Raw genomic sequence first — 13,417 nt, forward strand, 5'->3', positions numbered from 1 at the left:
GTGAAGTAGAACAAAGCAAAGCGTTCCAAAAAGAAAGCCCCTCCCCAAGAGATTTTCAAACGAGATAGTTCACAGAGCAAGCGCAAAGAAGATAGTCATCATGTGATTCTTGTTTTCCATGTACATCACACATTTGTACCGTCCTCTCCCGATCAAGTGACAAACAAGGACTCCAACCCGACTCCCCACTTGCATTCACAGTGTCTAAGATATGAATATAATATTGACTCTTATTCAAATTAATCCCGGATCTCGCCCGGCCCTCGACCAAGCATACTTCTAACACTATCCCTGCCAAAAGACCCCGACTCTAGACTCTGAAACGAAGCCGACGAAACCTTATTAACAGGATGAGTATCATAAACCACTTCACCATTAACAGCTCGCACAGACCGAGCGTAAGATATCCCATTGGCGGTACTTTCATATTCGTCTGCCGTATTACCTCTCGACGAGGAACTCCCGCTGGCTGACTTGTATCGTGCCTTTCCCGACTGGGAAGTATGCAGGTGATACGGTTTAGCTCCCGAAGAAAGTGTGTACGTGGATAGTCCCAAACTTCCAGAAGAATCGATCTCCAGGCCTCGTTTCATCCATGCGTCGATGGTTAGGGAGTCGTCGGTTATACCGTAGGTTGCGTTGACTAGGAGCGGGTAGCGGAATGTTGTTTCGTTTGATTGCTTGTTGTTGAGGTCTGTAATTGTGGACTCGCCGGACGTGAGTTGTTTGTTGATTTGGCTGTATCCTTGTTGGTTTAGGAGGCCGTTGTTCGAGAAGGTGAGTTTCTGTGACCAGGAAAATTTGGATGAACGGGCTGTAAATGTTCTCTCTGCGAGAACGGAATATTCTAATGTGTCGTTGGCCCCGGTTTCGTTCTTTGTTAATTTTCGGGTGATTGTGAAGATTGGATTTGGTGCTGTGACTTGCACCGCCTCGATCTCTTCGACATCCCGATTCGAGGACTCAGACTCATCGACTTCATCCGTGTATAGGAAAATATTTCCCGTAACAACCCAATAAGACCCCACAGTTTCCGAAAGAACAGCAGTCCCATTCGACAGAACATTGAGACCGGACACCCTAATCTCAAACGAATGCTCCTCGCCATCTCGCAACAACGGTAAAAAGGGCGAGATATCAATCTCACTCTGTCTCAAATCAAAAGCATCAGTACCCACAATCGGCCTCCAAAATCCCGGCGCCACACCTCCCGTAAAAATAACAGGAAAGGGCCAAACAACACCAGCTAGTCCTCCATCAATATAGAGCTGAACTTCTCGAAAGGGCGAGTATCCATAAAGCTTGCCCACGGTATTTTCAAAACTCGCCGTGTCATCGGAGAACACATTAGACCACCAAAATTCTTCTTCGGATTGACCGCAGGCGGATATCGACACCACGGCTCGCGATGTGCCGGGTGGGATCTTGTGATTGACCGTTGTATTATCAGCCGGGACTGAAAATGCACTCGCTGAATTCGATGCGGATTTCATGGCTGAAATGGGGAGGATGAGGTCCGCAGATCGCGCATTCTTTTCGTTGTTTTGGAGAGAAAAGTGAGCTGTCAGCGTAGCATTGAATGATCCCGTATAGACATCATTCATGATGTTTCCGAGATCGAAAATCAGAGTTTGCGGTTGTTTCCAGAGGGCGTTGTATTGCGACATCTCTTTGATATACGTCCACACTATGCCGGCGGTCGTTGGTTCGGCGGTTGAAGTCCGGAACACCTCCGCGTCACCGAGGTACATGAGAGCTAGGCGATCGTACTGCTTTCCTCGAGAAGTGACGGTGAAATTGATGCGGACGGTGTCGAATTCACAGTCTGGTGGCGTGTAGTTGCCTAGAAAACCAGCAATCAGCTCAGAGGTAGGCTCGGTAGTTGTCAATGGGAACACTGAGCATCTAGCATTTACCTACCGACGAAAGGCTTCCCATAACTGGATCCGAAAACATGGTCCATAAGCAAGACTTCCAGATCACAGCTACCGGCCTCTCCACTGGCCTCTTTAGGAGAAAGTGACACCGGATGGTATACTTGGAAGACCTCCTGTAGGCCCGACGAGCCCTGTGTCTGCAGCAAAGGATGCTCAAGTGATCGATAGTGAGCTTGAATGGCCGTTACCAATCGGAAATGAATGAGGACCAGCAGAGTGCATGGTAAAAGCAAGAAGACACCCATGGCGAACTTGGAGTACCGCTTGGAATCTGGTTCGACCGATTTGCGTTGCCCCTGATCACTTGGTCCGGTAGTTTGCTTCTCAGGCACGGTCGGACTCTCTATAGATAAGGGATGATCCTCTTGAAGATCCGATCGACTCGTTGAGACAGGGTTTGTGATCAGAGGCTTGCTGATTCTGGGTCTTCTTCTGGCCGTAAACACGAGGAGTATGCTGGCCACGGTAAAGACGAGAACAATGGCGAAGAGCCATATGATCCGACAATCCGCCATGGTGACGAGAGTCTTTAGCCAAGCGAGATTAGAGTGGAGGGGCGGCCACGCTAGCGGAGTCCGATGCATTGTGAAAGTGGGTGAAGGTGGTGCTGGGGGGCGCCGTCGTCGGGCTAGTGCGGAGACTAAAGTGTGATGTGCCCCTGCAGGTGCCAGCAGGTGCCAGCATGATATAGATGAACAAGTCAGTGACATAGGAAGTAACACCTTAGTGACCACCCTGATAATCAGAGATCAACTTGAAGAGGTCAAACATTTGAATATTGCTTTCATCAAGAAATCTTGAACTTGCATTGTCTATTCCACATCGCCCTTTGGAGCAAGATGAGCTGCGATTATTTTGTACAAAAGAGATAGAAAGAGGTGGGACCAGAGAGACCAACGTCCTCGTATATAGACAATGATAGACAGTGAAAAGAGAACACTCCAAACCAATGCGCTGCGAATTCAAATACCCCTTCTTATTTTTTACATAAACAGGCGCCAGGCACCAAGCATAACAGCAGCAGTACCAGTGCAGACACCCCTAAAGAAATCAAGTCAGCATCAATCAACAAATACAACCTTTGGAGAAGGAAACAAGGGAAATGGGAAATCCATACATTAGCCATTGCAGAGTCGAGAACTTAACAGCCTCAACCCGCTCTCTCAAACCAGCAACCTCCTGCTCAATCCGAGTCTCAGTCTCCTTAATTCGCATCTCCTGACCATTCGCTTCCTCGCGGATCCGACCCTTTTCGAGATTCAAATCCAACCGAACGGAAGCCTGTGTTCGACCGATCTCGTCCCGCAGGCGGGAATTCAACTTGGCCAGATCAGCGGCGATTTTCTCATGCGATGAGCGTGTGAGCTGTGCCTCGGTTGAATCGGCATTTAGGAGTTCGGAGCGCAGTTTGGCGAAGTCGACTTTCTGGGTATAGGTTGATCTTTCTGAGTCTGTGGAGTCAAAGAAGTGACGGCGTCAGTAACAAAAAGAAGAAGAATAAATTGGATTTGTAACCGCTTCGACTAACCTTCCCGGAGAACCATAGTGCGAGTCAAATTTTGAATAGATTCTTGGATGATATCATTCAACACCCGCATCATAGCGACGGCCTGTTCCTCACTAAATCCCTCGGCCTGCAGCCTCTTCACAAACTTCAGAGTATCAAAGTGGTGATCGCGCTGCCGGGCAGGGGTCGCATGGAAAGCGCGCTGAGCAGGTCGGTACGTTGCGACGTAGACGCCATTGTGACGGATGGGATTTCCGAGGGGTTCTGCGGATGAGGACGAGCGTTTCGCGAGAAGTCTGGAGGTATATCGGGAAACGGTAGGGGAAGAGTGAGGAGCGCGGATAGAGGTGGAAATGGCCCGAGAGGATCGGTAGGATGTGCTTAGAGAGTGTATTTGACGATTGAGAGGGCTCCAGCCTTGGAGATATTGTTGCCGTTGCCTTGTTGCTAGGACGGCATGGTGGGAGGAGGTGACGGAGGGTCGGGATGATGAACTATTCCAGGTAAGACGAGGGAGGATGCTCCGTGGCACCTCCGCGACGTGTTTTTGATGCGCCATATGGCCGGTGTGTGTATTGGAAGAAACTTGTATGGAGATCCAAGGATGTGATCAAGATTCAAGGTACTGGCAGGAGGAGAGAAATCGGATGACTAAAATGCGGGAAAGATCGACGTTGCCCGATGCGGCCCCGCAAACACCCGGGAAACTCTCATCTACACAAACACTAGTAGTAAACACTGCAGGGTACATGGATGGTTGTATTCATAGAATTAGATTCGTGTCAAGTATTCGCCATTAAAATCAGAGCAGATATCGTCCCGAATGAGCCGGGCTCTCACAATGCATACGCTATCGCAACTGCACGCTTTTCGTGTATCTTAGTCCTACTTCTCCGCATCGGTTTAAAGATCGAAGATCTCCTTAAGCTGCTTCATAGTATCATCGGGATCCACAACAGAGTGACCGATTGTTCGGGGATCCTCATAAATCTCGTGGTCGTTTCCTCCGACGAAACACTTGTCGCCGAAGAAGTGGATGTTCTTGTAATCGGCGCCGGAAAGCTCCTTCTCGGCCGCAACGTGCTGCAGGGAATAGGTCTTGTCCCAGCCGGCAGGGAAGACATCGAACGAGATTTGGCCGCCAATGGAGAAACTGTTGTGATCAGGGTGGGTTAGAATTTTGTGTCCATGTTCACAATCAATGCCAACATTTCGCCCGGGACTTAGACTTACGTGAGACCATAGTCGGGGAACTCCTTCTTGAGAGCAGCCACAAAATCCTTGCGAATGTTGTGTTGTAAATCATAGCTGGTTCAAGTCAGAAGTCAGTATCTCACTTCTCATGAATCAATCGGGAGAGATCAACATACGCCTCATACTCGTTCCGCTCCTCCACGCTAGCGTTACGGCCGATGGGGCTGACGTTGATCATGCCGTTGCGGAACTCAACAAAGGTACCGCGCTTCTTGGGCAGCTTCAGGTTGGAGATATACCGGAGGCAGAAGTCTGCCAGTTCCTGGTACTTCTCCTCTCCGAGCCATTGGATGAAGCTGTTGCTAGCGAGCGGCTTGCCCAGGCGGTAGGCGACCAGGCCGTTCTCGGGGAAGCAGAAGTCGAACAGGGTGGTGACATCGGTTGTTGCAGAGCCCAATTGCTCCTGTTGCTTGACGAAGTTGGAGCCACCGACCTGTTTCGGGTGTTAGAAAAGGTGAGAGGATGAGGGGAAAGTGGAGGCGAAGGTGGAGGAGGTGGAATGACGAACATAACCAATGGCGCACTTGTGACGAAGACGGGAGAGGAGCTCGAGCATCTCAGGCTTGACGGTCTGTATGCAAGGGAGAAATTAGTGACATTGAGCTTGAATAGGGAGCTTGAAGACACATACGCGCCGAGCCTTGGTGAGTGTCTCGTCGACATCGAACAGGACGATGGTGTCCTTGAGGGGACGGCTCTCCAATGGAGGGTAAACACCAGCAGCGGTAGTCATGTTGAATAGTATGACGGTGGAATTAGTAAATTAAGGTCAAAGAAGGAAAAAGTCAAGAGGAACAGCGGGGGATAAATATAGACTGGCGATGAGGGGCATTTGGCCGCAAGCGGTGAAGGAGTGGGGGGGATCGCAAGGTACTGAGTGGACTGAGTGGACTGAGTGGACTCTCCTAGTCAACTATCCGCGGTCCAGACAATGCCACCTGGTCGGATCAGACTGACTAGACTGGATGTTTACATTTATGGACCCGTTTACGAAATAAGATCTAATTGAACAGATCTCACATGGAAATTCTGATTCAGACATGTCGTTGACCAAGAACCCACCCCCCAACTGGGTTATAGCTACTACTGCAATATGTAGCACAGAAGAGCCCCAACTCTATTAGCCAGCCATACAGCGAGGTGAAGGCAGGAACTTACAGCGAATATTCACTAGTAACTTACCCTGGTTTTTGAACTTTTTGATTCCAGACTAGGAAAGCTGATGTTAGCTTCGGATCTAACTAGTAGTTTTGTTAGTGTACTTCTATTTATCAGGACCCGAGTGGAATTATACAGTACTGTTGTTTCATTTTGAACAAGATCGCTCAAGTAGCCATTCTATTCACTCTATGGCTTGCATGTAGGCAAGATGGAATTATGACGCTTCCGAAGATATTGCCTCGAGGTTCCCAGCAGAAGCAAGCCGCAGTTTTGCTGGAATAGAGCGTATGATGCGCCCACCATCACTCAAGCAACACTGCGCCAGGAACAGCACCCGACCAATGTATCTACTAACAGTGAGTTGATACAGTGCAATATACGGTAGCCTGGCCCAGGAAATTCATTGAACTTGCACATTCCTGTTGCCTTTCGTTCTATCTCATACTATCTATGGCCTAGAACTTATATTTTCCAATGTAGATTCCGGTTAGTTTTAACGTAGTCGTAGATCGTACATGACAATCCAGACAGCAATAGTACAATCGACCTTGGGGCAAATAACAGTTAGTCGCTATATTAAAGAATGCATCAGGATCCGATTTATCTACCAGAAAGAAGTATGCTAGGAGCTCAAACAAAAATGACAATGGAAGCCGACAAGTCGGGATAAGGCGCCCGTATGCTGCGAAAGTCGAAGCATTAGAGTTGGGGAAACCCATCTTCCGTCAAAATAACCAAGTCGTCGACAGATCTTCGTCCCAGCCTTTGAACATACCTACAGGCCTTCGCCTAACTTATCAAATATATCATAAAGTTTCGCATTGCACTACCTAATAACCTAGTAATCTGTATATCAGCCATCAGCTTTAATGACTGCTTTGACACGGCTAGGCATTGTACCAGCAAGGCTCTCAAGCATACCGATATCCAATTGCAGGGTGTGCGAGGTCTGCGAGGTTAGGAGGGTGGGGTTCCCAAATTTATGCACTCACAGTGGTCCTGCATGGCGGTCCTTCAGCCCTGATTCGGGCGAGGTACCTTGTAGCCGCGCTTCAACCACACCTCGAACTTCCTTGCTGACTTGCTCTTCCGAAATAACTTGAAACAAAACATCAATTTCTTGGCGTACCTCATGAATAATAACGAGGTGATTTTGATTGTGGGGGGTATTACCTTTCCATCTCATTAGAGCCTATTCAAAAAATTATGAAATAAGATATCACCCTGTGCTGCATGTTGTACGACCATGATCTCCATTGCTGATTGTGGAGCTGGAATTTGATGCGCCTCAGCCTGGTCAAGCTTATGCACGAAGATCATTTTCTCTGCGAACTTGTTACACCGCTTCATGAAACATGCATCCGGTAGCTCATCATTGACTACTTCTGAATGCCACGTAGCTGATAGTTCACTTTTAGCTTCGCCAATGTCACACAGATCATGCAGTTGTGTAACCTTTCACCCCTCACATCGCTGTACCTAGATGTAAGTGGAAAGGGGATGAAGTCTAGTTTTGAATAAGCAAAAGGTGGTGTGGCATATAAATACACGCCATTAGTCTCAACGTTCTATCTAAATATCCCATTCAGAAGAGCACAGACATTGTTCTCGGATATTACAGTTTCACCAGAGGCTTTGCTTTAGACAAAATGCAGTATCTCTTGCACGCACTTCTATTTTCAACATTTTCGTTTGAACAGGTACTCGCCGCTAAGAAAGATCCCCCCCTTGTTCCCATTGAAGACCCTTTCTATCTACCACCTGATCCCGATTGTCTACCATCTGAGGTCGATTGCTGGAAAAATTCAACCGGAGTGGTTCTAAGAAAACGTGAGGTCACCGTCGCCAACGTGGTTACCGGGGAAAGAGCCTCGCTAAGGCGTATCAACTACTATATTCTACCAAAGATGTGGACGAGAACCCAGACGCTTCAGTCACCACCGTCATTGTCCCGGTTATACCAAATAAAAAGCGGGTCATCTCGCTTCAGAGTGCATATGATTCCCCGGACACCAATTGCGCCCCCTCGTATGGACTTCAACACAAGGCTCAGGGCTGGGGTAAAACATGGAATCGGCTCAATCTTGCTTTCTTGGCACCCTATTTGCAAACGGGCCCGATTTTGAACATTCCAGATTATGAGGGCTCCAATGCGGCCTTTGCTGTGGGCCCGCAAAGTGGCTATCAGACCTTGGATTCTATCAAGGCGGCTTTGTCTTTGGAGTCAAGAGAGTATACTGGAATCAAAGAAGACGCAAAGGTAATCATGTTCGGATATTCCGGCGGCGCCCTAGCGACCGAGTGGGCCACTGAAATGAAAGCATGGTACGCAGAGACCCTGCCGATTGTTGGTGCCGTGATTGGTGGTGCGCCTACGAACATTACCAGCACCTACCACAATGTCAACGGTGGAGATCTGGCTACGCTCAATGTCTGGGCCATGCTAGGGATCATGAATGCCTATCCCACTATGAATCAATGGATGCGCGATGATCTACGAACAGATGCCTATCAAGACAAAAGATTTCTCTTGGAGCTCACATCATGCTCCTATGCGAGCCCGGCGCTTGCCAAAGGCCTGAATTTCGCGAATATCTCCGCAATGTTCAAACAGGGTGACAAATTCTTGACCCAGTTCAGCAATATTTTGAATGAGATCGGCGTCATGGGAAAAAATATTACCGAGCAAAATAATCCGGGATACCCTCTTGCTTTCTTTTATGGAACAGAGGATGAGGTTACTTACCCGCTTGAAGATACCCAAAAGCTGATCGACAAGTGGAAAACAGTGGGTAAAGTGGAAAAGGTCTCGGATTGGCCTCTGAAAGGTGAAACCCATGCAAGTGCTTTGTTAAAGGGGGTGGGAAAAGCATGGTTGTGGATGAACTGCCAATTCGACGAGGCTGAGAAAAGCAAGGAGATGCATTGCGACAAAGAACTGCCCGAAGATGCAACGGACTATCAAAATCAAATGTCTTTCTCGCCCAGTCAGGAGCTACGATGAGAAAAAGTTCAATACTGTCAATTCTGCTTTTCACTTGTCGACTCTCGTGGATATTTACTGTATCAAGAGCCTAGCAGGTTGATAGATCAGATCTTTGCCATGGTAGCCGTGAAAACGGCCATACATCGAAATCAAATTGAAGTATACAAGAATGATACATTGTGTGGGCCACACTCACCGGAAAATGACTAAAGACGAGTTTCCAGCGTTGTTTTCACAGGACCTCATATCTTAGTTGTAAAAAATACCCTTGGCACGCTTTTCCGTTAGTAAGGACCCGAAGTCACCAAGACTCAAATCAACATTTTTTTTTTCAATGGAAATATATCTTTTTTTAGTCCGAGTACAATGTTGATCCTCATTTTACACGCAGTTGTCTAGAAAAGCCTCTTTCGGGCAGATTATGTCATGTGGCGGTGACCGAGGACAGGAGAACCCGAGAACTTTAACACTTGACTAACACATCCCAGTCGGTATGACGGGACAATGAGCTTTCAAAATATAGGCTTCCGGGTCGTGTTGAATTTTTGAATGCCCGGGATAGAGCCATGGTCAACGTTCCGGGCCGTAGCAAGGGGTGCTCGACTTGCCGCCAACGCAGGCTGAAAGTGAGATACTAAGCCCACATTTCTATGCTCCAGGCTGATAATGTTTGACAGTGTGATGAGTCTATGCCAGAATGTGTCCAATGTGTGAAGAAGGGACTTCGGTGTCCTGGACCCCGTACGGAGGCTATTTTCATTCACGCTTTACCCAGCCAACAGCAAGCGATCTGTTCAATGAATGGTATACCTGGAAACGCTTCTCACCAGAAAGCTATGACTATACCCTACCAGAGGGTCGATGACAGACTTGTGCATTCATTGCTACCATCTACTTACCAGCCCAGCCGTGCCGAAATGTTCGACCAACTGTTCGTATCCCATTTCATCGAGTCATTTGCCTTCAAAGAACCCAGTTCAGGGAAGAAATTTCCTACCTGGCTCGACAATTTAGCCGAACTCATCGTCTCACCTACCCACGACGTAGTGAAATACTCTATACGTGCGTCTTCGGCGTTTTTTTACGGCTTCTTGGCACAAGACATTGCGATACAAACAGAAGCTTCGAGGTGGTATTTGAAAGCTCTGCAGGGTCTTCAGTATCATCTCTCGCAGCAGCTTCCATCATCTTTTAGTGGAGACATGATTTGTACTGCTGTAATGCTCACTCACTTCGAGAGCCTGGCTGGCACGGCTCCGGGAGCTTGGTTTCAGCATGTACGGGGCGCATCAATGATGATTGCGAGGGGAGGCCCCGAGAGTTGTTGCCAGGGGTTTCTACATAATATATTTCGTCACTTGAGACTATTGACGGTGCGCTGGCCTGTCTTGTTTGGGAGAAACCCGCCATTCGCAGGAACATTTTGCTTACTTTTGTCTAAAATCACAGGCGATTTCATCTTTTTCCAGAAACGAACAACATCCTTTTTCCACAATTCAATGGATGACTGTACCTTTCGAGAAGCTTCCAAAGGGACCCTTCGACGAACTTGTGGACGTTTATTTCTCCCTCCTGCCTTGTCTGGAAATTGCAGACAAGATGATCACTTCCACGGGCGAGGATTTTCATTCTTTCAAAACACAGTTAAGCACTATGGTACATCGAATCATAACGCATCTACACATGTGGTGGTCTCAATGTGTTTCTCGGACGGATCTCAACCAAGCAAACCCAGAGCCAAACATTGCCGTCAGCAAAGAAAAGCATATCCACACGCCTAGCGATCCTTGCGATGTCCCCCTATTACCTCATAGGGACATGCCAAGTACCGCTTTGAGTGCCCTTTTCGATGCAGCGAACGTCATTGTCTTCCGACTTCTCTCCGTGGTCTCATCGTCGGCCCATCTATACGAATATCGTGTCCAACAGCATGTCCAATCGATATTTTCAGCCTTAGAATTCGTCACCAATATGCCACCCGCTGTATCTCAGCGTGGATATATCATGGTGGCCCTCCCTTTGCGAATCATACGAATATGGGCACCGTGCTACGGCAAAGACATAGGGGATGATGCCGCAAGCCCGCTAGCGGACAAGTGGGCTCAGGATTTGACATCTTCCGCGGTGCCTGCAGAATTTTTCGCACATGTTGCTGCCTATATTCATGATCACCGGAAATGAAGATATCCTGGATGCCTTGCCAAAGTCATAATGTGATTCGAAGTTTCGCATTGTATTACGTCTGGATGGTCGGGATAATATTAGTCCGATGAATAGGCATGTCATGCGCTAATCTATATCAGGCTAGCTTTGCGGGAGGTTGAATATCCCGGCCTGTCATTGGCTAATATCCATCACTGCAATCCACCGACCTGAGGTATGCAGCGTTGGCTACGCCCCTCTTAAACATATATATTCGCTAGACTGTGCCCTCCAAGTCCCGCTTTTTACTACCTCACGTCTTTTCCAAGGTTTTTCCCGGTGACATCAACAAACCTCAAGCAGGCCCATAACTATGAAGATCGTCATCATCGGTGCGGGCATCTCCGGATGCGCAATGTATCTGGAACTCCAGAAGCACCTTCCAAAGCCCGAAGGATCAGAAAGCCATGAAATCGTCATCTACGAAGCATACAACACAGAAGCGGACACAACAGCAGAGCAACGCCCAGATGGACCCACGCTTTCCGCTACACTCCTGGTAGGAGGCGGTTTGGGCATTGCGCCGAATGGCCTGCGTGTTCTCCAACGACTGGATGATAGTCTTCTCCGGGATGTGGTACGCGGAGGCTACGCGGTGTCTTCATCTAACCTGAAGAGTAAAAACGGATCACTTCTCATGAGTCTCAAGCCTAGTGTTTCCAAGACGGCCGATTCGCCACCAATGAATATGGTGATGTCGAGTCGGGATTCGTTTTGGAGATGTCTGCGTGCACGGGTTCCTGATGATTGCATCATCAACAAACGGATCGAGAAGGTTGTTGCCCGGCCAGATGGGAGAAATCAGATTTTCTTCGTGGATTCCAGTCCTTCCATCGAAGCGGATCTTGTAATCGGTGCAGATGGTGTCCGAAGTACTGCAAAACGGGCGCTATTTTCCGATGCCAAGGAAGATCCTTATCCGCCTCACTACGAGTAAGTGACTACACTCCCCCACCCCTGTTTGCCGACATAGCTTTTGGGTATTGTTCTAACAATCTCAAAAGGGGCCTTGTCGGCGTTGGAGGATTTATTCCTGCCTCCGAAGTTAAAGACGTCGTCGAAAAGGGCTCCGTCAACTTCATATTTGGTGGTAATGGATTCTTCGGCTACTTCTTCTCAAACAGCGCCGAAGATGCCCCAAATCGCGACTCGCCATACCATCTTTGTGAACCAGGAGATTTGCTTTCATGGTGGTCGACCTACGAAATCGAAGAATGCCCCGATCACAAGAATATCGATAAGGCGGATGTGACAAGGCAGCTACAAAAGAGGCACGCGGAGTGGAAGGATCCAGCCATCCAGAAGATCTTGGCCTCCCTCGAAGTCGAGAGAATGTATCCCACGTGGACCAGTCCTTCCATTCCAACCTGGGAACGAGATGGCGTCATTCTAGTAGGCGATGCAGCTCACGCTTTGCCTCCGAGCTCGGGACAGGGCTCGTCGCAGGCACTTGAGGATGTGGAGGCTCTCGCACTCATCCTAGCGCATCATCTGCGTAATGAACCCAAGACCGGGGATTCAACATCGTCGGGAGCTTACAAGACGATATTCAAAGTAGCGGCAGGACAGTATATGGCTATTCGTCAGCCACATGTGAGCAAAATCCTGCAAGCTGCACAAGAAAACCAAAATAAGAAACGGGAGATGGGCATCATTCAGGAATACATGATGTATGGCTTTCTGAAGCTCGTGGGTATGTAATTTCTTTGCTATGGATTTATTGGATTGGAGGCTGACTTTGATATAGGATTCTTCCCCAGTCTAATGACAACGAAGTTACGATCGGTTGTGGAATACAATGTGGAGGATCATGTCGCCGAGATTCTGGCGAAGGGAAACTGAGGTAGTTGAGATGTACCCATAGGGTGCTTCCCAGCTGCTGCCCAGTTGCTACCTGATTGCCCTCTCCTTCTTCTTCTCCTCTCTTCAAGCTTATCATATTCGTCATCTGCTACTACGTATTGCTTGGTATTTCCATATATTGATCTTCGTCATACACGAGCTCCGCACGGTAATCTCAAATTGGAAAGTTTCCCTAAGTTAATGTCATCGATTAGTTAGTGGTTGCTACGTGTCTGTTGATGAGGAGCGTGTCTTCCAATGAATGCTCAATATTGACGAAAGCTAGATAGCTTCCTCGTGCTCAGTGTATAACCCTGGCATTGGAAAGGTAATCTCCTGGGAGCGCATTGTACCTTAAGACCCGGAATTTACACAGAGATCATGAATTGAGCAGAAAGGTTGCCTTCAAAGACACGCTTCCTCTACGCAATGGTCGACCCTTGGAGCCCCCGGGCGCAGAATCTGCCGGCACGGCTGATAAGCACACGCCTTTGAACATTCAGCACTCCGAAAAGAGATAGAATAGAG

General features: G+C 48.2%; 6 protein-coding genes across 6 annotated transcripts; 3 read left to right on the forward strand and 3 right to left on the reverse strand.

Annotated features, from left to right (window-relative positions):
* Positions 1-239: 239 nt before the first annotated feature.
* N7509_002192 (uncharacterized protein) lies at positions 240-2,521 on the reverse strand (the record flags this gene model as incomplete). The annotated part of the gene is made up of 2 exons (XM_056626829.1): positions 240-1,843; positions 1,921-2,521. 2 exons carry the CDS (start codon positions 2,519-2,521, stop codon positions 240-242), a joined length of 2,205 nt encoding a protein of 734 aa, XP_056492624.1.
* Positions 2,522-2,920: 399 nt separating this feature from the next.
* N7509_002193 (CCDC90 family protein) lies at positions 2,921-4,003 on the reverse strand (the record flags this gene model as incomplete). The annotated part of the gene is made up of 3 exons (XM_056626830.1): positions 2,921-2,978; positions 3,055-3,388; positions 3,466-4,003. The coding sequence occupies 3 exons, from the start codon at positions 4,001-4,003 to the stop codon at positions 2,921-2,923; spliced, it is 930 nt and encodes a 309-aa protein (XP_056492625.1).
* A 344-nt stretch (positions 4,004-4,347) lies between these two features.
* sec53 (phosphomannomutase SEC53) lies at positions 4,348-5,431 on the reverse strand (the record flags this gene model as incomplete). The annotated part of the gene is made up of 5 exons (XM_056626831.1): positions 4,348-4,597; positions 4,678-4,752; positions 4,815-5,131; positions 5,207-5,269; positions 5,330-5,431. The coding sequence occupies 5 exons, from the start codon at positions 5,429-5,431 to the stop codon at positions 4,348-4,350; spliced, it is 807 nt and encodes a 268-aa protein (XP_056492626.1).
* A 2,077-nt stretch (positions 5,432-7,508) lies between these two features.
* Positions 7,509-8,863, forward strand: N7509_002195 (putative lipase; the record flags this gene model as incomplete). Its single annotated transcript, XM_056626832.1, has 2 exons — positions 7,509-7,740; positions 7,767-8,863. The coding sequence occupies 2 exons, from the start codon at positions 7,509-7,511 to the stop codon at positions 8,861-8,863; spliced, it is 1,329 nt and encodes a 442-aa protein (XP_056492627.1).
* Positions 8,864-10,528: 1,665 nt separating this feature from the next.
* On the forward strand, positions 10,529-11,026 carry N7509_002196 (uncharacterized protein; the record flags this gene model as incomplete). The annotated part of the gene is made up of 1 exon (XM_056626833.1): positions 10,529-11,026. The coding sequence occupies one exon, from the start codon at positions 10,529-10,531 to the stop codon at positions 11,024-11,026; it is 498 nt and encodes a 165-aa protein (XP_056492628.1).
* Positions 11,027-11,360: 334 nt separating this feature from the next.
* On the forward strand, positions 11,361-12,889 carry N7509_002197 (FAD-dependent oxidoreductase; the record flags this gene model as incomplete). The annotated part of the gene is made up of 3 exons (XM_056626834.1): positions 11,361-11,980; positions 12,052-12,740; positions 12,795-12,889. 3 exons carry the CDS (start codon positions 11,361-11,363, stop codon positions 12,887-12,889), a joined length of 1,404 nt encoding a protein of 467 aa, XP_056492629.1.
* Positions 12,890-13,417: the final 528 nt, after the last annotated feature.

This window comes from Penicillium cosmopolitanum (genome assembly GCF_028827165.1).
Source record: "Penicillium cosmopolitanum strain IBT 29677 chromosome Unknown utg000004l:1.0-4361866.0:1.0-4365735.0, whole genome shotgun sequence".
NCBI lineage: Eukaryota > Fungi > Ascomycota > Eurotiomycetes > Eurotiales > Aspergillaceae > Penicillium > Penicillium cosmopolitanum.